At 35.8% G+C, this 25,256-nt stretch overlaps 1 protein-coding gene across 1 annotated transcript in view; it reads left to right on the top strand.

Annotated features, from left to right (window-relative positions):
- The window catches only part of FMN2 (formin 2), a 357,233-nt gene that overhangs the window by 304,755 nt on the left and 27,222 nt on the right, over nucleotides 1–25,256 (top strand). The window contains exon 16 of the mRNA XM_060192033.1: nucleotides 21,193–21,342. Within this exon, the coding sequence (XP_060048016.1) occupies nucleotides 21,193–21,342 (150 nt within the window). The remainder of the gene's footprint in view (nucleotides 1–21,192; nucleotides 21,343–25,256) is intronic.

Genomic DNA, 25,256 nt, shown 5'->3' on the forward strand with positions numbered 1-25,256 from the left:
TAAAACCTTTATTTTATATAGATAGTAAATTTAAAATGATAATTAAAATTGAATATAACTAATATCCTAACCATCAGTGAGGCAATAATAAATATGTTGAGTAGGCAAACTGGCATAATCTTTCTTATAGAATGAAAACATGTTTTATTTTGGCATTAGGTGATGAAGTTTTGATGGTATTGTTTCAAAATATATATAGTTTTGTTTTGCTTTTTACTTACTCTTAAAAAAAATGTGCTTCCCCTAATTTAATTTGAATGATAACAAAAGCAATAAAATATGAGAAATAAAAGGTGAGAAACAGTAGTTGAAGAAAGCATATTTATTTCCACTTAGATCACACACAATTTTTAGATCACATGCTTAAAAAAATAAGTACTATTTCTGCATGTAATATTTTGCTTGAACATTATTTTAGTAAAGCCAGATTATATAACAAATGAGTCAAAATGGAAAATTAATCTTCCATGCAAAATAAAGACAAAGGAAAGAAAGAAAAAGAATGTTGGTTCCAATCATGCCGTTTAGTATGTGGCTGTTCATTTGTCATGGAAGGGAAAATATTTTAATCAGTGCTGAGATGATGCACACATACTTTATCATGTTTAGTGACTTTTAAAGTGTCAGTTTGTAAAGTGTTTATCCAAGGAATGGACTTCTGGCACATGGATAAAATGAAAAGTGAAATGTTTAGTTCATAAAAGGCATATTTTCCAGGATCTTTCTGAGTAACTATCTGGAGACGAACAGAAAAACTACAGGTCTGTGTTTATCTGGCTTGTGCTGGCAGACCAGGCAGGCTCCAGCCTGGTATTAAAACTGAAGTGACATGGAATGTCTTTGCAAAACCCCCAAACAATTACATCATTCTTCTAGCAATATTGATAAAGTAAAACAAAGGTGGTGTTTATTTTCCAATCTGTTTTTCTTAGCTAGAATTTTCAAACCCTTTGAGTTTTACCCTCTAAGATAAAGGACAAGGTTCATAAAAGGGAAGGACTACGTAAGATAAATTTCAAACCTTTCAATTTAAGTCTATCTTGTACATTTTGGTAAAACATTTTTCATTGTACAAATGTAGTTTCCTCTGTAGATACATGATTTAAAATGTATAAAATCCGAGGGCTGGGTGGTGGCACACCTGGTTGAGTGAACATGTTACAATGTGCAAGGACCAGGGTTCAAGCCCCCAGTCTCAACATGTAGGGGTAAAGCTTTGCAAGTGGTTAAGTGGGGCTGCAGGTGTCTCTCTGTTTCTCTCCCTTTCTGTCTCCCCCTTCTTGAGTTCTGGCTGTCTCTATCCAATAAATAAATAAATATAATTTTAAAAATATATAAAATTCTTGGATTTTCAATATCATGGGACCCTTAACATCCTTTGTAGGCATAGTAGCTTTTTTGAAGAAATTAATATTATTTTATTTGTAAAATGGAAACATTGACAGGACCATAGGATAGGAGGTAACAATTCCACACAATTTCTACCACCAGAACTCTGTATCTAATCCCCTCCCCTGATAGCTTTTCTATTCTTTATCCCTCTGGGAGTATGGACCCAGGATCATTATGGGGTGCAGAGGGTGGGAGGTCTGGCTTCTGTAATTGTTTCTCCACTGAACATGGGCCTTGGCAGGTTGACCCATACACCCAGACTGTCTCTGTCTTCCTCTAGTGGAGTAGGGACCTGGGGAAGTGGAGTCATCTACCTAGGGACTTTGGGTTGGCATCATGATAGCATCTGGAACCTTGTGGCTGAAAAAGGGTTAAGATATAAAGCAGAAAAAATTGTTGACTAATCATGAACCTAAAGGCTGAAATATTGTAGATGAAGATTTGGGTACTCCATTTTGGAACAAGCTAGTAGGTCTAGTTTAGGTATATTCCAAGAGGCCCATGGCCCTACTAGTTTTTGCCTGAGCTTGACATCTGACATAGCAGGTGACCTAACATATTGTTTGGGGAGTTGGTGTCATAGTTAGAAAAGTGACTAGAAAGCTGGGTCATATAGGCTCCTAAGCTGAATATGGGCCTCAGACCAAATCAAGTTAACGGGATTTAAAGTCAACAATATTTAAACCCTTTACCATATTAGGGAGCTACTCTCTTCCCTGATCCAGCTTTCTGTTCCTTTTTCCAGCCATGACTTCCATCTCCCCAGACAATAACTTGGATACACCTGCATATCAGATTTCAGGGTCAGGGAAGAAATGAAAACAAACTAGTATAGCTACAGGCCCTTTGGAATATAACTAAAATATGCCTAGCTATTTATACTAGCTATGTACACAATGGAGTACCACCCAACTCTTCATCTACACTATTCCAGCCTTTAGGTCCATGGTTGTTCAACAGTTTGTTTGACTTTGTATGTTAACTCTCTTTTCAGCCACCAGGTTCCAGATGCTAGCCGGATGCCAGCCAGACTTCCCTGGACAGACAACCCCACCAATGTGTCCTGGAGCTCTGCTTCCCCAGAGCCCCACCCTACTAGAGAAAGAGAGAGGCAGGCTGGGGGTATCGATCATCCTGTCAATGCCCATGTTCAGCAGGGAAGCAATTACAGAAGCCAGACCTTCCACTTTCTGCATCCCACAATGACCCTGGGTCCATACTCCCAGAGGGTCAAAGAATAGGAAAGCTAGTAGGGGAGAGGATTGGATACAGAGTTCTGGTGGTGGGAAGTGTGTGGAGTTGTACCCCTCTTATCCTATGGTTTTGTCAATGTTTCCTTTCTTTAAATAAATTTCAAAAAAGAAAGAAAGAGAGAAAGTTGCATCAGGGAAGAGAGTAGCTCCCAAATATGGGAAAATTATATATTGTTAACTGAAAACCCCATCGATTTGATCTGGGGTCCATACCCTGCAGAGGAACCTCTGTAACCTCTGCATCTCTGTTGGTCTGAGTTGGCATTCTGTGGTCAAGCTAGGAACATTCCAGGCTGTGCTAATTTCAGAACCCATCATCCTTGGGTGATAGGTAGAGTATGTTATCCAACCTCCCCTAGGAGGATGGAACATTCCTTACCCTTGTTGATCCACATTGAGGGCAAGGTCCTATGGGGGCCCACAAAGGGGTCCATTATGTTGTTCCTGCTGGAATTGACCAGTGACAGTGGTGAGAGGGATCTGCTAAAGGTCTAGGCCCCATGATAGTTTTCTTGTTATAAAATATTATTCTGATGTGGTTATCTCTTCTGAAAAACTTTGTTTCTCTATACTTTGAATAGAAAGACTTGAGAACACTCTGATTCCGAGTATAGTTAATTCTTCTAGTTTGGGTTGGTAATTATAGGGGGCAAAAAATATATGATAAAATTTCTGCTCCTTTGCACAGTTTTATTTATCTGAGTAAAAGTAAACTAAGTGAAAATTAAATTATAGGTAACTATTGGTGTACACATTTCATGAGACACTTTAGAAATATGCTTTAAAATAGTCTCATTAAAAGAACTTTTTTGGCTATATTACCAAAAAAATAAATAAATAAAAACTAAAAAAAAATTAAGTTACTATCCAAGGAATGTCTTAGAGGTATAATCTATAATACAAGGTAGAATTAGGCAGACTCAGGAATGTGTGAATGAGACCAGTTTAAGTGCAAAGTTACAAAAGGGTGAGCCTGACTACTAGATTGTTCATGTGGATTATAAAGAATATAGACTGTGGGAAATACACTTCTTCAAAATTTTAAAGAAAATAGATAATTGAATTTTGAGGATCCTGGGAAGAACAAAAGACTTGTGAAACAGTAAGAGCTGAAGAATAATTTGGGGTGGGGAAGTTGCTTAGAGATATAGGGCAAGCATGAATAAATGCATGGGATCCCAGATTTAGATCACTAGCACTGACATTGCTTAGTGATATTACACTCAGAAAGTGGCTCTGTAATAAAAATTAATGAATAAGAAAGTTAAGTAAATTTAGAAAAATACAATATGGTGAATAGTGACTAAGTTTTATAAATTCATTCCTTTTACATTTTGTGATCATTTCATCATCAAACTCTTACATCATCTCACTTTTGATTCTATATGGGTAAACTTACATGAAAATTAGCATGAAGAATTTTTTAGTTGGTTTCTTATCACTTATCCCAAAGACAACATAGTTATGTACTTATACTGGGAAAAAGTACAGCTGCATTTACCTTGAAAATTTTAATCAACGTTGGGAAGGGGAAACTAAATCCTGGCAAAATTGAAGTACAACTGTGTAAAGCCTAATAAGGCAGATAACAACTACTAGGCGTGGAGCAGTTTAATTCATCTTTCGGCATTGGGTTTCTTCATTTTCTTTGAGTTCAGTGTATAGATATAGTCTCTATCACAGAAACGTAAAATGTAGTCAGTAAGCAATGACTTTTTACACAGAGTAAGCATTTTTCTACTTCTGAAACAGTTTCAAAGTTTTCTATAATTCCTCTCCTGCCACCTCCATATAACATCTGTCTATCTGGGTGAGACCAAGGTCACACTCCTGCTCCTGGTCACTGAATCTCCCAAGGAAAAATATTAGCATATTTGAAGTAAAAAATATATTTTAATCTCTGTGGTAATATTGTGGTGTGAAAATTTGCATCAATGTGGATTTTTTGAAATATAAAGGTTACTTCTGGCACATAATATCTTAAATTAGCAAGAACAGATACTGATTTTTTCATACTATTATATTTCACTATACTGTATTTCATGTAACCCACTAAAATAGTTCCCACTATGACTAGGAGTTATTTTTTAATGTTATGAAAACTTGTGCTAACAGAATAACTCCTTGTTTTGCTTTGTAGTAGTTGTGTTACTTAGCAATAAATCATGAGAATATGTGAAAAAAATATAAATCTCTTCACATTCTCTGATTTAAAGGTACTAAAGCTAAAGGAATGGCATTTGCCATGGTTTTCAGATTTCATCTAAAAATGTTGGAGAAACATGGCTAAGATATACCTGTTTTGAGTTATTCACAACCAAGAATCTACCAGAAAGAGAGCATAAAATGAAAAAAGTAATTAAATATTAGAAAATAGGGCCAGCATAATATCTCACCTGGATAGTGAATCTGTTTTGTCATATGAGAAACCCAGGTTCAAGTCTGGCCTCCAGCATATTGGATAAAGCTATGATACTGTGACATCATTCCCTCTCTCCCTCTGCTTCTCTCTTTCTATATGAAAAAGTTAGCCTGTAGCAATGAAGTCCTAGCAACAACAACAACAGTGAGTTTCAGTAACTAGAAAGAAAAGTTGGGAACTAAGAGGGTAAAGCTCATGATAACATGCCTCATTAAACATGGATTTGCAAATCAGTATCTTTATTAGTTATTTAATATTGATTTACAAAATTATGGTATAACAGAGGTATAATTCCATACCATTTCTACCACCACAGTTCTGTGTCGCCATTTCCTCCACTGAAATCTGTGGTAATTCCCCCAAGGTCAGCTGTGGGTTGACTTATTTTTATGACTATCTAATTTATATATGTTTGTCCTTTTTTCCCTATGGTCCTGCCTTCTTTTTCTTTCTAAGTCACACCTGCACCTATTACTATTTCCAGGTATCCTTTTTTCTTCTCTCTCTGGGTCCTGGTGGAATTGGAGTTCAGAGCCCTCTGGTCATCTTTCCCCTAACATTTCTCCCCAGCTGGGAGTAAAGATTTTTATAGGGTGCAGAGGGTGGGAGTTCTGGTTTTTGTAATTGCTTCTCCTCTGGACATGGATGTTGGCAATTCCACAAGACTGTGGAGACCATATACAGCAAACCCACAGCAAACATCAATCATCAGTTTGAGTTTGCAGTCAATAGTCACAGCTAGGAGCATTATAGGCTGCACTCATTTCAGGACGAGTCTTCTTCATGTGGTATAATAGGATGACCCAGTCTCCTTTCAGAAAGTGCGTCAGTTCTTACTATTGCTTTTTGCTGGATTCTTTAGGTTTTTCTATATATGTTGTCATAACATCCGCAAGTAGCTACAGTATAACTTCTCTCTTCCAATCTATATCCCTTTAATTCCTTTCTCTTGCCTGATTACTATGACAAGAGACTCCAACACTGTGTTGAATAGTAATGGTGATAGTAGGCAACCTTGTCTAGTAACTAATCCGAGTAGAAATACTTTCAGCTTCTCAACGTTGAGTATGATGTTGGCTGTGGGTTTGCTGCATATGGACTCCACTATCTTATGGAATTTTCCATCTATTTCCATTTTTGCAGTGTTTTGATCATGAAAAAATGTTGGATTTTTGTCAAAGGCTTTATCTACATCTATTGAGATGATCATGTTGTTTTGGGGTTTTCTTTTATTAGTGTGCTGGATCATATTGATTGATTTATATGTATTGAACCAGTCTTCCATCTCTGGGACAAATCCCACTTTTCCATGATATACAATCTTTTTAATATACTGCTATATCTAGTTGGCTAGGATTTTGTTCAGTATTTTAGCATCTGTGTTCATCAGAGATATTCATCTATAGTTTTTGTTGTGTCTCTGCTTTTGGTATCAGGGTGATGTTGACTTCATAGAAAGTGGAAGAGAGTATTGTTTTTCATTCATTTTTTGAGGGAAGAGCTTAGAGAGTATAGTATTAACTCTTCCTTGAAGGTTTTGTAGAATTGTTTTGTAAAATCAACTGGTCCTGGACTTATTATTATTTGGAAAGTTCTTGATAACTTTAATTTCTCTGGCTGTGATTGACCTGCTCATGTTTTTTAGTTATTCTTGGTTAAATTTTGAAAGGTTATGTGTTTCTAGGAACTCTTCCATTTCTTCCAGATTCTATAGTTTGGTGGTCTTATATGATACTTTAAATTTTTATGGTGTCTATTAATATATTTTATCTTTTGTTTACAATTCTATTGATTGGAGTCTTATCCATTTTGTGTGTGTGAGAGAGAGAGTGGGAGAGAGTCTAACTAAGGGTCTGCCAATTTATTTTTTATTATATTTATTTGATTTATATATTTATTTATTGCATAGAGACAGCCAGAAATATAAAGGGAGGGGAAAATAGAGAAGGAGAGAGACACCTGCAACACTGCTTCATCACTCAGAAAGCTTCCCCTCCCCATGCAGTTGGAGACCAGGGGCTTGAACCCTTGTCCCTACAAATAGTAGCATGTGTGTTTAATCAGGTGAGACACCACTTGGCCCAGGTTTGTCAATTTTGTTTGTCTCTTTCAAAGAACCAACATTTGGCTTCATTAATCTTTTCTGTGATTCTCTTATTTTTCTACGTTATTTATTTCTGCCCAATTTTTAGTTACTTCAGTCTTTTAAGCTGCTTTAGAATTCCTTTGTTCTTCTTCTAGGTCCTTAATTTGTGTTTTATTCCTTGTTCCCTAATATGTGCCTGTATGGCTATAAATTACCCTCTTAGTAATGCTTTAGCTGTGTTCCAAATATTTTGATAACTCATGTATTTATTTCCATTGGCTATTAGGAACATTTTAATGTATTCCTTGATTTACTTTTTGACCCAGTAGTTGTTAAGTAGTGTGTTATTTAATTTTTCACATTTTGGAACCTTTAACAATTTTCTGTTTATTGTTAAGTATTAGTTGAATTCCACTGTGGTCTGAGAAGATGTTGGAGTTGATTTTAGTTCTGTTGAATTTGTTGACACTGTCTTTGTCATATGCTTTATCTTTGAGAATATTCCATGTGAGAAAAGAATGTATGTCCCATTTTCTTGGGATGAAGGATTCTGGTAATGGCCAGAAGGTCTAGTCTACCTATCTCTTCATTTGATTATCTTGATTCTTTATTGAGTCTCTGCCTAGATGATGTGTCAGTTTGAGAGAGTTAGGTGTTGTGGCCAGGCAGTGATGCACCTGGTGACTTGCACATATCACCATGTGCGAGGATCCAGTATATGTATCCCCTCTACCCATCTGTAGGGAGGATGCTTCATAAGCAGTGAAGTAAGACTGCAAGTATCTGTTTGTCTCTCTCCCTCTATATCACCCCTTCCCTCTCAATTTCTCTCTGTCCTGTCAAATAAAAATAAAATATGAACTAAGGAAGAAAGAGAGAGAGAAAAAGAGAGAGGGGGGAAGGAGGGGGAGAGAAAGAAAGAAAGGCAGAAGGAAAGAAGGAAAAAATGGCCTCTGACAGCTTTGGGTTCCTAATACTGGCACTGAACTCCACCAATAACCCTGGTGGTGGGAGTGGGAGTGGGGGGGGGGAGTAAGAGAGAGAGAGGAGAGAGTTTTAATGTCTCCTACTATTTCTGTTTACCATCGATATGTTTTTGTAGCTCTGGTCCCTCATTGAGTGCGTAAATGTTAATAATCCTCCTGGTCGAACGCTCTCCAGGTAACCCATATGATGTTAATATTTTTCCTCTTGATATTGTCCCATAACTCTTATTCATCATTTGTTTTTAATTCTTTTTTCTTGTTTTATGGGGTGTCTTTCTCTACTTTATCATTCTGCTCACCACTTTGACCTCTCTGCAGGTGTTCCCTTCTGCTGTCTTGTTTATTTTTAGATTAGTGATTATATTCTTTATTCTTATTATTTCTATTATGACATATTCATTGTTTCTTGTATACTTTTTCTGGCTTTGTTGAATTTTTTTAACCTTATAACATCTAGTTTGGTAAGCATTCTTAAGATTAAAGCTTTGCAACTTTCTTTAGGAAGTTTATATAGCTTCTTGAATTGGCAGTTTTCTTCAAGCTACTGTATTGGTCTATCATGGTGATTCCCTCTGTGTTCCTGTTATGATTAATTCTCCATGATAATCAAAGTTAGTAATCTGTATTTGAGAGGAACTTGGAAGTGATAAAGCATTCAGTCATGAATGCCCAGCTGAGAATATATCACTGAATCCCACCAAACAATCTTTAATTGGGATTCATAGCTTTTATTTCCTTCTTATTACTGCCATAAGTTATAAACACAGAGTTATAATAGGTGAAGAGCCAGGGATTTACTTGGCTACAGCAGGCCTCAACAGAGGCAGCTGGGCTGTCTCCAGTACTGTCAGGAAACGGGTGTGGATATGAAGTGGAGCATAAGGCAGCCGAAATGGACCAGGCAGGCGGCAGTGATGAAAGTTCAGTAAGATGGGCAGCATTACTCTGAGAGCCTGGCACAGAAGTATGGAACTAAACAGGGAGATGAGAGGTAATTCTTTGATGCTTAAGTCTCTCTGTCCTTACCTATTGGATTCCTGTTTTTTGTCTCATCTTTTTAGTTCATCTGAGTTCTAAGTTCATTTCTATGCTGTCATTTTCCATGCATGTTTTAGTTTCTGTTGTTGTTGCAGAGGCCAGGGATAACAGGAACAACTAGTCCACTGCCAACTTGGCTTCACCAAATCATTTTTTTTTTTTTTGCTATTGTTGTCACTACGGCTTCACTGATCTTGGACAGCTTGTTCAACGAGAGAGAGAAACACCACAGAACTGAAGCTGCCCTTAGTGTTGTAGTACTCCCATGTGGTATACTGTAGGCTCAAAACTGGGCCACAGGTGAGGCAAAACAGATGGCTTCCCAGGTGAGTTATCTCACCAGTCCAAAATTATTATTATTATTATTTCTTAATTCCATCCTTAAAAAGACATATCTTACCTAACTTAGAAGGAAAAATGATCATTAAACTTTAGTGCTTTCATTTTCTCAGCATGTAAATTTAGCAGTATGAAAAATTGGCAGTTGCTGGCAGTATCACAAAATGAAGACAATTTGGCATTTAGAAATAATAAATCAGGTATTTTTGTTTGCTTGTTTTTGTTTTGGCATGCCTTGTCCTGACCCAGGTATAATTGCACCAGCTATTTTGGTTGGGAGGAGAGAGAGACAGACAGACAGACTATAGCATTGAATATTCTCCTAGTGCTATAGAATTCCATGTGGTATCAGGAGCTCAGTCCTGGGCTGCATGCATGGCAAAGCAGGAGGTAGACTGCCGGGTGAGCTAGCTGACTGTCTCCTTAAACAGTATCTTAATTCACAATATTCTGAGGTTCAGTATCTTTGGGTTCTACTAGAAATAGGTCTATACTTCTAGATCTCAATCGCAGGTCATCAAATGAATAGCAATAGGTTAAGGTGATAGACATTAAAATGCAAAAGTATGCCCAGAGAGATCCTATTCAGTTATATGTGTGAGGTTCCAAATTCTGTGCCCAGCTCCACATTTGCTGGAGGGTACTCTGTTCTCACTTTTTTTGTTTATCTGTTAAGATAAATAAATATTTAGAGTGCAAGCTTAAGCTAGAAGAAAATATTAGGAAATATAGGGGTTAGAATGGGATAATGTTTACCAAGCATCAGAGCTACAGGTTATTAACATTTATTTCTATATGAAAATTTGTTGATGTGCTACTAAGTAAAAATACCATAGGACACAAATAGTAAGATTAGTTTTGGTGAGTTTTTTTTTCTTTCTGACGTTGTATGTTTTTGTGATTTGTCTTTTAAAAAAATTTATTGTATAAAAAAACTAGACTTTTTTTCATGGGAGGGGGTGGGTTATGGAGATTGGGTGGTGGGAATTGTGTGGAGTTGTACCCCTCCTACCTTATGTTTTTGTTCATTAATCCTTTCTTAAATAAAAAAATTTTTTAAAAAAAACTAGATTTTTTTAAACATTTCCTGATTATATCTGAGCTCTTCTAGGTTTATTTACTTATATTTCTACTTTTCAGTTATCCATTACTTCTACAACTTTTGTAAATTCTGGCTTTATCAAGTGAGTAAATAATTTGTTGTTTTCATTTGAAGGAGAAGCCAAAGCAGTGATCCATCATCCACAGAGTTCTCTTTTATGATTGTTGTTCTCATGTACCACATATTCACTCCACTACTATGTCACTTCCCTGACTCCTAATTTATGTATTTATTTTAAAACTCCCTTTTTAAAAACAGTAAATATATACTTAAAAAATACACCACCTGTGAGAAATAATGGCAGTGGAAGCTCCGTTTTTTCACTAAGAATCAGTGGCCTTATTCACCCAAGAAAATGGTAAAGAGTAGCAGATAAGTCAGAAAAGTTACCCAACCACATACATTGTACAGGAACCCCATTTAACCAGGAAGGGTAAACAATCCTAACAAGGTCACAAAAGAAGGCAGTGGCAGTAACATGTGTTTCAGACACAATAGACTTTAAGGTAAGAGAAAATATTAAAATACAGGGATGTATTTTATAATGATCAGGGGATCAACTGTTCAACAAGATTCAACACTCATCTATACCTTCAAACAAAATGAAAGTGCATCAGATATATACAACGGGCAGTGGAATTGTAGAGATGAACCAGCAGCAAAGCATAGTAGAAGGAAATTTTAACACCCTGCTCTCAGAAACAGAACAACTAGGCATAAAATTAATAAGACAACAGGAACATTAAATGGAGAGGTAGATTGCCTGTACTGAGCATTGCCAGGCCTCTTCACTCCCCAAAAGCAGAACACATAATATTCAGGAGTCCACATGGCACAATCTCAAGGATAGACCGTGTATTAAGAAAAAAAAAGTATTAATAAACACAGGAACACTGAATTCAGTCTAAGTATCTTTTCTTTATTTTTATTGGAGGATTAATAGTTTACAGAGTTTACAGTTGACAGTAAATATAGTTGTTAATACAAGTGTGCAATTTCTCATTTTGCTGAAAAACACTCTAAACCCCAACCTAGGTCCTCTTTTACCATCCTGTGCCAAAGCTGGAATCCCCTGCCCCAGAGTCTTTTACTTTAATGCAATACATCAAACCCAGCGCAGATTTTAATTTGTGTTTCCCCTTCTGTTTTTATTTCTCAGTTTATGTCTATGAATGAGATCATCCCTTATTCATTATTCTCTTTCTGGCTTGTCTCACTTAACATGATAACTTCAAACTATGTCCAAGATAGGGTGGAAAAGGTGAGTTCATCATTTTTAATAGCTGGTTAATATTCCATTGTGTATATATATGACAACTTTCTCAACCACTCATCTGTTGTTGGACACCTGGGTTGTTTCCAAGTTTTGGCTATTACAAATTGTGCAACTATGAACATAGGTACACACAGATCTTTTGGGACAGGTGTCTTTGATTCCTTAGCATATATCCCCAAGAGAGGAATTACTAGGACATAAGGGCCATCTATTTCTATCTTTGTGAGAGTTCTCCAGACTTCTCTCCACAGAGGTTGGACCAATTTACCCACCAGCAGTGCTACAGGGTCCCTTTACCTCCACAACCTCTCCAGCATTTGTTGTTGTTATCCTTTCTGATGTATGACATTCTCAAATGTGTGAAGTGATTTCTTATTGTTGGTTTTATTTGCATTTCTCTGATAATCATTAACTTGGAGCACTTTTTCACGTGTCTGTTAGCCTTTTGAATATCTTCTTTGGTGAATAATCTGTTCATATCTTCTCATTTGTGGATAGGGTCTTTTTTTGTCTCTGAGTTTGGTGAGGTCTTTATATATTTTGGTTATCAACCTTTTGTCTGATGTATGGTCTTTGGCAGTTCATTGAAACTGGGGTTTTCTTTTGGCTTCACATTTATTACTGAGATGATTTATGTTCTTGGTCTACCCATAATAAATTATCTGAGTAATTCTTATTCTGTATATAAACTATCTTCTAGTACCTGGCCATTTATCTGTACTTGAAAGGACAAAGGTTTTGAAGAAGAAAAGATGGACACCCATCACAGAAGAAACAGAGGAAGGCAACCCATACAAGTTATAATGCACTGGGTCTAAATTACTGACTTGATACAAGACCCCTTTCAATAATAGATTACATTTAAGAAACCACTTTTTCAGTTATACCTACCAGTACAGAAAGTAACAATACTTTAAAATGCTGTGAACTTCCTTGTTGGAGATAGAGCCAGTGAGAAAGGGCTTTAGTCCTACAACTTATTAGCATTAACATGCAGGGGGGAGGGGGTTATAATTACTGACCTTCCTCTAGCTGCCCAGAGCTTAGAGATACAATAGAATATGAGAACAATAATTCAGACCTGAATTGTGGCATTAGGTCTAATGAAAGCTATACTTCTAATTTTGTTGTCAGGAAGAAGTTGAATTACACAGATTTGCTTCTTTTAGATCTTTATATCATGATATGTGAAGCAGTCATATGAAATAGTTTCCAGAACAAGGACATAATCCCTCATTGTTCATCTCTAATATGATGTCAGAGTGAAAATATTTGGTTTTTATTTCTACATGAAATGAGAGAAATTCTCTTGGCAGATGATGTTGCAAACTTTCTTCTGAGCCAAGTGATATAAACTACATAAATGAGTAGGGAGGAATGGATAAGGGTGATCACTCCATTCTAGAACTGCCTGCTATGCCTTTGGATACTGACATATTGATATCTATTTTAATTTATATAATGACTCTGTTTTCTTATAATTATGTAGAGGGTATGGGAAAGTGGGGGGAAAATCATCTCCTTAGCTGATCTGTATGAAGAGTAATTATCAGATCTTCTTGTGCTCTGTGAACTTATCCTGAAGGCTAAAGAAGGAAGATAATGGCTCCATCATTTATATATCTTACTGTGCATTTGGCAATCCATTGGAACACAGGTTACATATTCAATCTAATTTAAACCTCACATGGATCTGACCAGATAAAAAGCATTGTCCTCATTTTACATAAAAATATGAAAGATTCAGGTATATATTTTGCCCTAGTTTATGAATAAGTGTGCCTATGGTTTTGTTAATGTTTCCTTTTTTAAATAAATAAATAAAAAGATGAAAGGTTTGCATTTCTTGGATAATAAGTCACAATCAACATTCCCTTGCATCTGTTAGCCATCTTTAATAGAGTCTGTTAGAGGCTGGGTGGTGGTGCACCTGCTTGAGTGCATGAGAACCTAGGTTCGAACCCCCAGGCCTCACCTGCAGGAGGAAAACTTCACGAGTGCTGAAGCAGGGCTGCAGGTGTCTCTCTGCCTCTCTTCTCTATCTCCCCCTTCCCATTTGATTTCTGACTATCTCTATACAATAAATAAATAAAGATAATTAAAAATCAAAAATAGAATTAAAAGTTTTTTTAATAGTGTCTATTTAGCTCTTCTTATTTTTTTGATATTACATTTCTTCTTTTTTTAATTTATTTCTTTATTGGGGAATTAATGTTTTACATTCAACAGTAAATATAATAGTTTGTACCTGCATAACATTCTCCAGTTTCCCATTTAACAATACAACCCCCACTATGTCATTTATCATCCTTCATGGACCTGTGTTCTCCCCACCCACCCACCCCAGTGTCTTTTACTTTGGTGCAATATGCCAATTACATTTCAGCTTCTACTTGTGTTTTCATTTCTGATCTTGTTTTTCAACTTCTGCCTGAGAGTGAGATCATCCCATATTCATCCTTCTGTTTCTGACTTATTTCACTTATTTCAGCTCTTCTTATTTTTATCGGATTTTGTTATTGATTATAATGAGTTTTGTAAACTCTTTATGTATCTTATATATTGATCATGGTCTACAGTATACTATGCCAATATATCCTCCCATGCCATAGGCTACCTTCTAGTTTGTAATGATGGTTTCTTTTCTGTGTAGAATTTTTTCAGTTTGATATAGTTCTATTATTTTATTATTTTTTCTCTAGTTTCCAATGATGCTAGATTCAAGTTTCCACATACATCTCTGAATCCAGTACTATGGAGTGTTCTGCCTATTTTTTCTTTTTCAGGTATTTTATAGTCTCTATCCTATTGTCCAAGTTTTAACCTACTTTGAGATGACTTTTTTTAAAAAATTTTTTATATTTATTTTATTTATTTATTCCCTTTTGTTGCCCTTGTTTTATTATTGTAGTTATTATTATTGCTGTTGTTGTTGTTGTTGGATAAGACAGAGAGAAATGGAGAGAGGGAGGGGAAGACAGAGAGGAGGAGAGAAAGATAGACACCTGCAGACCTGCTTCACCACCTGTGAAGTGACTCCCCTGCAGGTGGGGAGCCGGGGTTCGAACCGGGATCCTTATGCCGGTCCTTGTGCTTTGCGCCACCTGCCCTTAGCCCGCTGCACTACAGCCCGACTCCCTTGAGATGACTTTTATATGTGATGAGAAATAGTAATCCTGTTTCATTCTTCTGTGTGTATATATTTATTTATTCAGATTTTCCAGCATCATTTATTAAAGAAACTCTCTTTTTTTCCATTTGCTGCTCTTAGATAATCTGTCAGAAATAAATTGAACTTATACACGAGGACTTATTTCTAGACTTTCAGTTCTTTTATTGATCTATGTGCCTGCATTTGTCCAGCCCCACAGTGTTTTTATTTTTATAGCTTTGTAGTATAGTATGAAATTAGGAGCATAATACTTCCATTGTTGTTTCTCTCCCTTATGATTTTATTATATTTCCTGTTAGACTTTCAAGAAAGACTGTATTGAATAAGTATGTGTTTTTGGTACGGTGGTACTTTTGCCAATGTTAAGTCATCCATTCCATGATGTAGAAACTCTTTCAAGCGGCCGGGTGGTGGCACACATGTTTGAGCGCATATATTACAATGCGCAGGGACCGTGGTTTGAGCCCCTGATCCCCACATTCAGGGGGAATGCTTTGCGAGTGGAGAAGCAGTGCTGCAGGTGTTTCTCTGTCTCTCTCCCTCTCTATCGCCCCTTTCCCCCTCGATTTCTGGCTGTCTTTATCCAATAAATAAAGATAATAAAAACAATTTAAAAAAAATAAACTTTCAATATCCATATGTTTTATTATGTTTCTTTAAATAGAAACATACAAATTTTAATGTGTCATTAACTGCTTGTTAATTTTATTGAGACGTATTTTTATTTAATCTGTTTTGTTTTAATTTTTTTATTGCTAAGGCTTCACAACTGTGGACTAAATTTTTCAGGTAGATAGAGAAAGAGAGAAAATTGTCACAGCACCAAAACTTCCTCTAATGCCATGAACACAAGGCTTTAACCTGAGTTGTGTATATGGCAAAGCAAAAAAACTACCCTGGTGAGCTAGTTTGCTGTCCCTTCATTATTTTTTAGTTTTATTATCTTTATTTATTGAATAGAAACAGTGAGAAATTGAGAAGAAGGGAGAGGGAAAGAGTCAGATAAATACCTGCAGCTCTGCTTCACTACTTGTGAAGCTTTCCCCCTGCAGGTGGGGACCGGGGGCTTGAACTGGGATCCTTGCACACTGTAATGTGCACTCAATCAGGTGAGCCACCATCTGACCCCCCTTAATACTTTTTTATCTAGTGATAAATGAAATTGTTTTCCTGGATTCTTTCTCTTCTTATATGTAACTTTGATATAAAAAGCAAACAGACTTTTCAATATTGATTTAGTAGTACACCATTTCAAAGTTCGGAGTTCAGGATTTTCTTCTCAAGCCTTACCCCCCCCCCTTTTTTTTTTTCCACATAGACTAAAAGAGATAAAGATACTACAGCACTGAAGCTTCCTCCAAAATAGTGTGGGCCAAGCTTAAACCTGGTTGAGTGTATGGCAAAGCAGATACACTATCCAAGCATTTATTTTGTCAGTCCAGGATTTTCTTTATATGTTATTATGTCATCTTCAAATATTTACTTTTATTTTTCCAGTATGAATCGCTTTTCTTCCCTTTCTGCCTAGTCACTCTGGTTATGACTTACAATGCTATGTTGAATCAGTAATAATGGTGAAAGTGGATATACTTACCTTGTTTTTTTTTTTTTCTCCATTATGTATGATGTTAGCTGTAGGTTTGTCTTAACTCCGTTGAGAAATGTAATACATTAACTGATTTGCCTACATTGATTCATCCTTGTATCAACAGAGAAAATCCTACTTCGTTATCTTTTTATCTTTCTGTGATGCCTCTGCCTGCTTTTCTTATCAGCATAGCACTGGCCTCCTAAAAAGTATTTGGAAGAACTATTTATTCATTTTTTGGAAGAGCTTGAAAGGTGTAATATTATCTTTGAAGGTTTGGCAAAAGTCACTATATAAAACTGTCTAGTCTTGGGTTTTGATTTTGGAGAAAGTTTTCATTACTATTTCAGTTTCTTTATTATTTAAGCCAATTCAGGTCTCTGTTTCCTTCTAATTTAGTATTAGGGAATTGTGTATTGGGTAAAATTTATTTATTTTTTTCCAGGTAGTGCAACTTCAGGCATAAAGTGGTTTGTGATAGATCCTTTATATTATTGTAATATATTTTGTATCTCCGCCCTTTACTTCTGACCCAGTTTATCTGTGTATTTTTTTCCTTAGTAAATCAATCACTGGCTAAGGATTTAACAATTATATTCATTCTTCTGAAGAACCAACCCTTCATTTCATTGATATATTTTTTTTTACTTTCTATTGTACTTATTTTCTATGTTTGATTTTTTTCCTACCCTCCCCTGTGTTACCTTTTTATCTTTTATTTTTTTATTATTGGAGCTTCACCACTTTAGGCTGACTTTTTCATGTAGAAAAACAAAAACATAGGTAGAGAGAAAGATATTATAGCATCGAGCTCTGGGAGAGCCTTTAACTTTCTAACTTGAGGTCCTGAGTTCAGTCCCTGGCAGCACATGTACCAGAGTGATGTATGGTTCATTGTCTCTCTCCTATCTTCTTCATGAATAAATAAGAAAATAAATAAATAAATAAATAAGAAAGTTATCACAGCATCAAACCTTCTTTTAGTGCAATAGAGGTAAATCTGCCTTTAACAGAGCAGGAGCACTATCCCAGTGAGTTATCTTCTCAGCTTGGTGTTGCTTCTTAATTTAAAGCAATTACGTCTAGAGAATTCTGTTCTGTTAATTTGAGTACTTTGAAATTTTCTCTTGTTTTTATGAATCAGCATTTAATGTGTGTTTTGAATGTTACTGATTTGTAGCATACTATAAGATAATTTAGACTAATTTATTGATAATATTAAACCTTATATCTGTTTTTGAAAAATATATTTGATTCTGACAATGACTGAGAGAGAAGTGATAAAATGTTGAATTGGAGTTTTTTAAATTTTTTTAGTTCACATCTTTTGCCTAATTATTTTGAAACTTTTTAATTAGGTGAATACATATTTGGGATTATTATATCTTCCAATGAGTCAACATTTTTATCATGAAATGGTGTTCTACTTTTATCATAATATATATATTTTTCCTAATAAAAGAACTATGTAGACTTTGCTGTTAGTGTTTGAATGGCAAGCCTGTTTACATTGAGTAACTTTTCTTATGCATTCTTTAAAATACCTATCTTTTTTTTTTTTTGCTTTAGGGCTTTATTCCATAATGATTTAATATATAGCCTTTTATTTGTTTTTTTTATTTGTTTTTATTTTTATATTACAGAATTACATGTCGACAGGGGTTTGAATCCACACCATTCCCACCACCAGAGTTCTGAATCTTCTCTCTCCCCACTGCAATCCACCACAGTTCCTCCTAAGGTTGTAGACATGGGCCAACCATCTTCTCTACAACTGTCTGTCCACATTTATACATAGTTGCCCCTTCTTTTTCTGATTCAAGCCTCTCTTCCCCTCTAAACCACTCATGACATCATAACAGCCTCCGTATGCCCCTATCCTTTTCCTTCTCTCTGGGTGCTGATGGAGCTGGAGTGCAGAGTCCTCTTATCTTCATCCAATCACATCTCCCCCACTGGGAGTATGGGTCAAGGTTGTTTATGGGGACCAGAAGGTAGGAGTTCTGGCTTCTGTAGCTGCTTCTCTACTCAGCATGGGTGTTGACAGGTTGATCCATACCCCTAACCTGTTTCTATCTTACCCTAGTGGACCCTAGTTCTGGAGATGCAAGGGTCTAGGACACATTTGTGAGATCAACTGCCCTGAGAAGTTGAGATGGAGTCATGGTAGGATCTGTAACTTGGTGTCTGGAGGGTGGTATGACCGAAGTTGAGACAAGATGGTTAATGAAAAGGAACCAAAAACTAGGATCAGAGCAGATAAGAATGGGGATTTTAGGGTAGAAGAAAGCTAGGAGAACCATTTTAGGTGTGTTCCTGGGGGCATACAACTATAGTAGTTTTACTTGAGTTTGGTAGCTAGCCTGAGATTGGATGAGAGAATGGTGTCAGAATAGAGAAAAGGGCTAGAGAGTTGGATTGGGGCAGGGAGCATCTCCCATTCTTACATATATATATAAAAATCTGTGGCTAAAACTAACTATTTACCTCCAGCCATCTGTTCAAGGGTCCATATGTAAATACATATTTATATTTATATTTAGTGCCAGAGCCTGTGTAACCTCTAAGTCCCTATTGGTCTGAGCTTATATGTGAGGAACATTGCAGGCTGTACTCATTTCAGGGCCAGTCTTTTTCAAGTGGCAGGCCCGGATACCCCAGTCTCCCTTCGGAGACTGGTAGCCTTTTATTTGTACCACTGTCATCACCAAAGGTTTGTGTCCCTGTCCGCAACCCCATATACAACCACTATAGTTTTCCCACAGACTCAGATACTCAGATATAGGTTGACATTTTTTTTCACATTTGTATATTCAGTTCTCTATTGTTGTTGCGGTGGTCTGGTGTCGGTCTGCACCGCGGAGAAGAGAATAACTCCTCAGCAACACTCTATTTTTTGCATATGAGTGAAACCATTCTACAGCTGTTCTTCACCACCATGTACTTGCTAACCATCTTCCACAGTTCTATCTACTTTATCCAAAGAATGTAATACATTATCTCTCTCTGTTTTTTATTGCTGAAGTTTATATCCCATAAATTGAATGAATTCTGTTGAATCTACTGTTGGGCCAGGGAGATAACATAATGGTTAGGTAGAAGACTTTCATGCTTGAGATTCTGAGGTTTCAGGTCCGAGGTCTTTATCACTACCATAAGCCAGAGTTCAACAGTCCTTTGATAATATAAATAAATAAATAAATAAATTTATACTGTTATTCAGTTTCACACATTGATTTTGTCTCAACTATGGGATACTAATCTCACACAGTTCATGAAGTTATACACAGAGCATTTTAGTTATGGGCATTTTATGACAGAGCAGACAGGCAGTTGTTCAAAATTAGAATAAATATTACTAGTATTGGAAGCCTTCAAGCATGCCAATAATTCAAATAAATCTAAGAGAATCTAATTGTATGAGTGACTATTAGATAATAGTCAAAACTCAATTAATTATAATTTAAAGTAAGATTTTAAGGAAATATTAATTTATACATGTATATTATATGATATAAAATAATACAGTATATGCATTACAGAATACTATCCAATGTTTTGTGTAAAAACACCATGCAAATAGAAATTTATTTTTCTATTGGTTTTCAAAAAAATGCTTACAATAAAATATTTTAAAGATGAAAATGATGAGTTGCCATGATGTTTAATGATTTGCTCATATAGTTTGTTAAAGAGTCAGAGTCTAATATATTATGTCTTTTTAATCTAAAGTTCATATTATTTCTTATATATCATACTACATCATGATAGAACTTGCAAAATATTGTTAAGGAGGTTGAACAGATGAATCTGTTATTACAAATTAGATGTGTTTGTCCAAGGAACTAGCTTAGTCTATAATGACAAGTATCATGAAGCATAAATGCCAGAAATGTAGTATAAAAGAAAAAGAATAATCAAAAGGGTTGGGATCTAATCTCAGCTTACCAGACCATATATCATGTGCAGGCATATAAAGAGAATGACCAGTTTTCCTGCTTTGGGAATATGACTATATTTTATTAATTTTAACCAAGTATGACTCAACTGTGTCTTAGACTACTTGTGCTTTCTACATCCTCTGGGACTCTCCTGCTTCCCCTCACCTTCAATATTAGTAGTCAAATAGAATATAAGCAGTAAAATGTAATTTTAAGTGTACATACTAGTTTGGAAGCAAATGTCTAACATGTCACTTGTTTTGATTTTAGAAATTATAGACTAGCCATTTCCAGTTGGAGCCAATTTGACTATATGTTCATTTCTGAAATATGTTGAAAAGGATAGTGAATAGTTTTGAAAATATAATCTGACAGAGATAGCTAATTAATATGTAGAAGATTATTATCTACTACTAGCTTTATCTAAAACTTTTAACATGAAATTTTAAGAGGACTACCATTGGTGCCTAAAGACCGAGTTCTCCTGGCAATAATAACTGTTCATGAATGAAATCAGCATTTGGATAGAGAAACAATATCACATATTGAAAAGTAATCATAGATTTTATACTCTTCTCTGTGTGTATGCTTTGTCAGCTTTTTGGAAACTACAGCCTATTTCTTCATGAAACCAAAAATTGGAGAGAAGGAGGTGTCCCCAAATGTTTTCTTTAGTATCTGGCATGAATTCAGCTCTGACTTTAAAGACTTTTGGAAGAAAGAGAACAAACTTATTCTACAAGAGAGGTAGGTGCTTTCTTTTCTTTCATTTGTACAATTGCATTTTAAATTTTTTATTATGTGAGATACCATTGGCTTTGCCAGCTCTTAAAGAATGAAAAATTAGTTGACCTTCAACTTGGGATATCTAGTCTAGTCTAAGAGGATGGTAAGATCTGGCAGAATTTAGCATTTGAATGAGGTAAGTTGGCATAAGGTTCTGATGCCATAGAGAATAGCTGGTATGATGGTTCTAACAGAACCACTGTCTGTTAGAACAACTTCTAACACAAGAAAACCACACAAAGCAGACAATATAGAAGTGGAACACATCTTGCTGTAATGATAAAATCACTTTTCTCAGAAGACCAATAGCAAGAACTATAAAGGTAAGATGAATCATTGTTTGCTTTTTGTTTTGTTTTTCTCAATTCATCAGATACTGTTAAATTTCACCATTTGTATAAAACTTCCTCCCAAATGTCACCAAGAAACAGATAATCAGTACTTTTAAGAAGAACTCTCAAGATTCCTGTAGAATTAGATCACATTTCCTAAAATAAATCTTTTCAGGAATGAAGGGAAATTTCTCCTATTAACATAAAACAAAGTCTGTCACTGTGATTATGAAATTCCATAGAGACATATTAAATATTAAGTCAGGAAGAATTCTATCCCTCTCAGGATAATTCCCCCAAATAACCAGGTCTAGTGGGAGAATGAAAAGGAAACATAATTTGCATTATAATCCAAAACCTAATACTGAACTAATTAGTGTACTTTCTAACACCCTTGCACTAACAATGGCTTTGCTTTAGTTTTTTTTTTTCAAATGTGTATTGTAAGGCACTTTGTTAATTACACCACAAAAATTCCACAATGTTCTACTTACTACCTTCATTTTGGTCTTCTCATAATCTCATTTGTTCATCTAATTTTTTAATTTTTTAAAAAATTTTAATTTAATTTTTTTAATTGGTGGCGATATTTAAAACTAATTGATATTCTCTATATTTCTTGGTTATTGATTTGTCATAGTTTTACAATACTGCAAGATTTTAAATAAATATAAAATAAAGAAATAAAACAAAAAAAGAGAGAGATGGAGAGAGAGAGAGAGACCTGCAGTACAGCTCCACCCTTGTGAAGAACTTGAATATGGGTCATTGCACATTGCACATAGTAATGCGTAGATTTTACTTTCTTCTGTCCCCAAAGACAGTTTTCTGTAGTATGTAGATGTAATAGGGCTATGGATATAAGAAGACACATATACTGAATAATTTGAGGAATAACTTTATAGCTGTGCCAGAAAACCTTTTTGTTTTTAATTCATTCAGGAATTTTTTCTTTCCTTTGGATCTTTAATAAGTTTATCATGGAAATATTTTCTCCTCTATGTGGTTCCCCTGTTTTATGTGTCCCTGTGTATATATGTGTGTGTGCGTGTGCATGTGTATGTGGTGTGTGTGTGTGTGTTTGTGTGTGTGTGTGTGTGTGTGTGTGTACCTAGAGCACCTCAGTGGGTCCATGGACTGTAGTCAACTTCTGGCATGCATTCTGCTAGGTTGAGTTTATGTTGAAGTATACAAAGATTTTAAAATTTTAATCCAGTGGACCAAGTGGTGGCATATTGAGTACACATGTCATCACTTACAAGGAAACTTAGGTTCAAGCCCCGGGTCCCTATGTGCAGCAGAAAGGCTGTGATGAGAGAAAATTAAATTGTTTAAAAATACATGCATTTGATTTCCTTCATATTTAGATGTATAAACCATACTTTTTTCTTTCTTTCTTCCTTCCTTCCTTCCTTTCTTTCTTTCTTTCTTTCTTTCTTTCTTTCTTTTTTCCTTTTTTTTTTTTTACCCAGCAAAGATGGTTCAGTTTGAAAATTTTTAAAAAGGAAATGTTTTCTTTTTTTATTTGTCTCCAGTTTCTGGGACTCAGTGCAGTCACTACGAATCCACCACTTCTGGCAGCCTTTTTTAAATTTTTTCTCTCCTATTTATTTAATAGGACAGAGAGAAATTGAGGGAGGAGGAGGGGGGAGGGGGAGAGAGACAGAGAGACACATGCAGACCCTCATCACTGCCTGTAAAGTGTTCCCTCTGCAGATGGAGAGCAAGCTCCCAAACTTGTTCATATCCTTGCATGCTTAACCAGGCGCACCACTATCTGGCCCCCAAAAGGAAGCTTTTTCTGAATGTTCTAACTGTATTTTGTCACATCATGAAATAGCTCCCCTCATGTTCTTATCTTCACTGGTCTCCATTGTTACTTCTTTCATGTCTAAACTAAAATTGTTCCCCTGGAAAAGAACCTTAAACTTAGTCATACAGAGGTACAAAAATCAAAGATTAGTACTTTGATTTGCATGATTATTTGCATATGAACTGGGATTAGAAGCCTTAAAGTAGAAATGGTGAGGTTTAGGGAATAAGAAAAGAGGAGTGTAGTTTTGGCAGTACTTGTTTTGATAATACAAGTAAACACATGAATTGCAGCATGAGGCTGGTATGGTTGAGCAGTGGTACCTCTGCAGGTCTTGGGTTTAGAAAATAGGTAGACACACACAGTGCATCTCTTCTTACTCTGATAACCTAGTACACAGATTTGCAGGATGTCATATTGGAAGAAATGTTGAGATTGTTATGCTTCTATGTACAGCTCCCTACTGACTCCCTACCAGCCATGTTCCCTAAGAGAAAGCTGTGTTCATTGGCAGCTTTGTCAGTCATCCTATGCTTGTCGTGTACTAGAAACTTTGACACACACTTGGTGTTGGGTTTTTTGTTATGTGTTGTTTTGTTTTGTTTTTGACAGTGTTGTAAATTGGCAGATTACAAATCCTCTTTGGCACATTTTTCCTTTTCTAAAATACCTTGCTTTTAATAAAAGGGCAAGGACGAAATAGGACAGGTGAAAGAATGTTCTTTTGAACAATTTCCAAAAGATATTATGTCTCTTGTCAAATGAATTACTTTGAAAAACAAGGTTCTTCATTGGTCTAAACTATTTGTAGAAAAAAACTTCATGTCTATTCTTAGTACAACATCTATTATGCAATTTCTAGGAAACAGTACAGGTGAAAAAATATGGATGCTATTGCTCAAAAATAATTGACAGTTTCAAGGTGGCAAAGCATAAAATCAAGTACAGAAACCTCTGAGAAAGGTGTCCTGTGTGACAACACAAATGCACATGTATAAAGTCACCCCTGCCCTGTGTAAGCTTTATATCATATTTTCTGTAGACAAATGAAATGGTCTACAGAAAATGCTTTGAAAGTGCTCTAGTGTAATTCATGTCATTGTGAATAGTATTTTGAGGAATTCTACACCTATTTAAAGTTGGCTGTTTTTCCACAACCTGTTTAAATCTTATATTTATTATCTGCATATTTTTGTTTAAATACTTCATCTTATTCTTCCCAGCGATTCATCTGCCTTTATTTTACATTCAAATTAATTTGATGAAGGTTCTATCATTCTAGAGTAAACAGCCTAGGCTGATATGGTACAATGTATAATAAGAGATATGAGGAGGCAGTGTAATTCTGCCCAAAGAATTTATTTTTTATTTTTTATTTAAGAAAGTATTAATTAACAAAACCATAGGGTAGGAGGGGTACAATTCCATACAATTCCCACCACCAATCTCCATTTCCCACCCCCTCCCCTGATAGCTTTCCCATTCTCTATCCCTCTGGGAGCATGGACCCAGGGTCATTGTGGGTTGCAGAAGGTGGAAGGTCTGGCTTCTGTAATTGCTTCCCCGCTGAACATGGGCGTTGACTGGTCAGTCCATACTCCCAGTCTGCCTCTCTCTTTCCCTAGTAGGGTGTGTCTCAGGGGAAGCTGAGCTCCAGGACACATTGGTGGGGTCTTCAGTCTAGGGAAGCCTGGGCGGCATCATGATGACATCTGGAACCTGGTGACTGA

The sequence above is a fragment of the Erinaceus europaeus genome, chromosome 6 (assembly GCF_950295315.1).
Source record: "Erinaceus europaeus chromosome 6, mEriEur2.1, whole genome shotgun sequence".
Lineage (NCBI taxonomy): Eukaryota > Metazoa > Chordata > Mammalia > Eulipotyphla > Erinaceidae > Erinaceus > Erinaceus europaeus.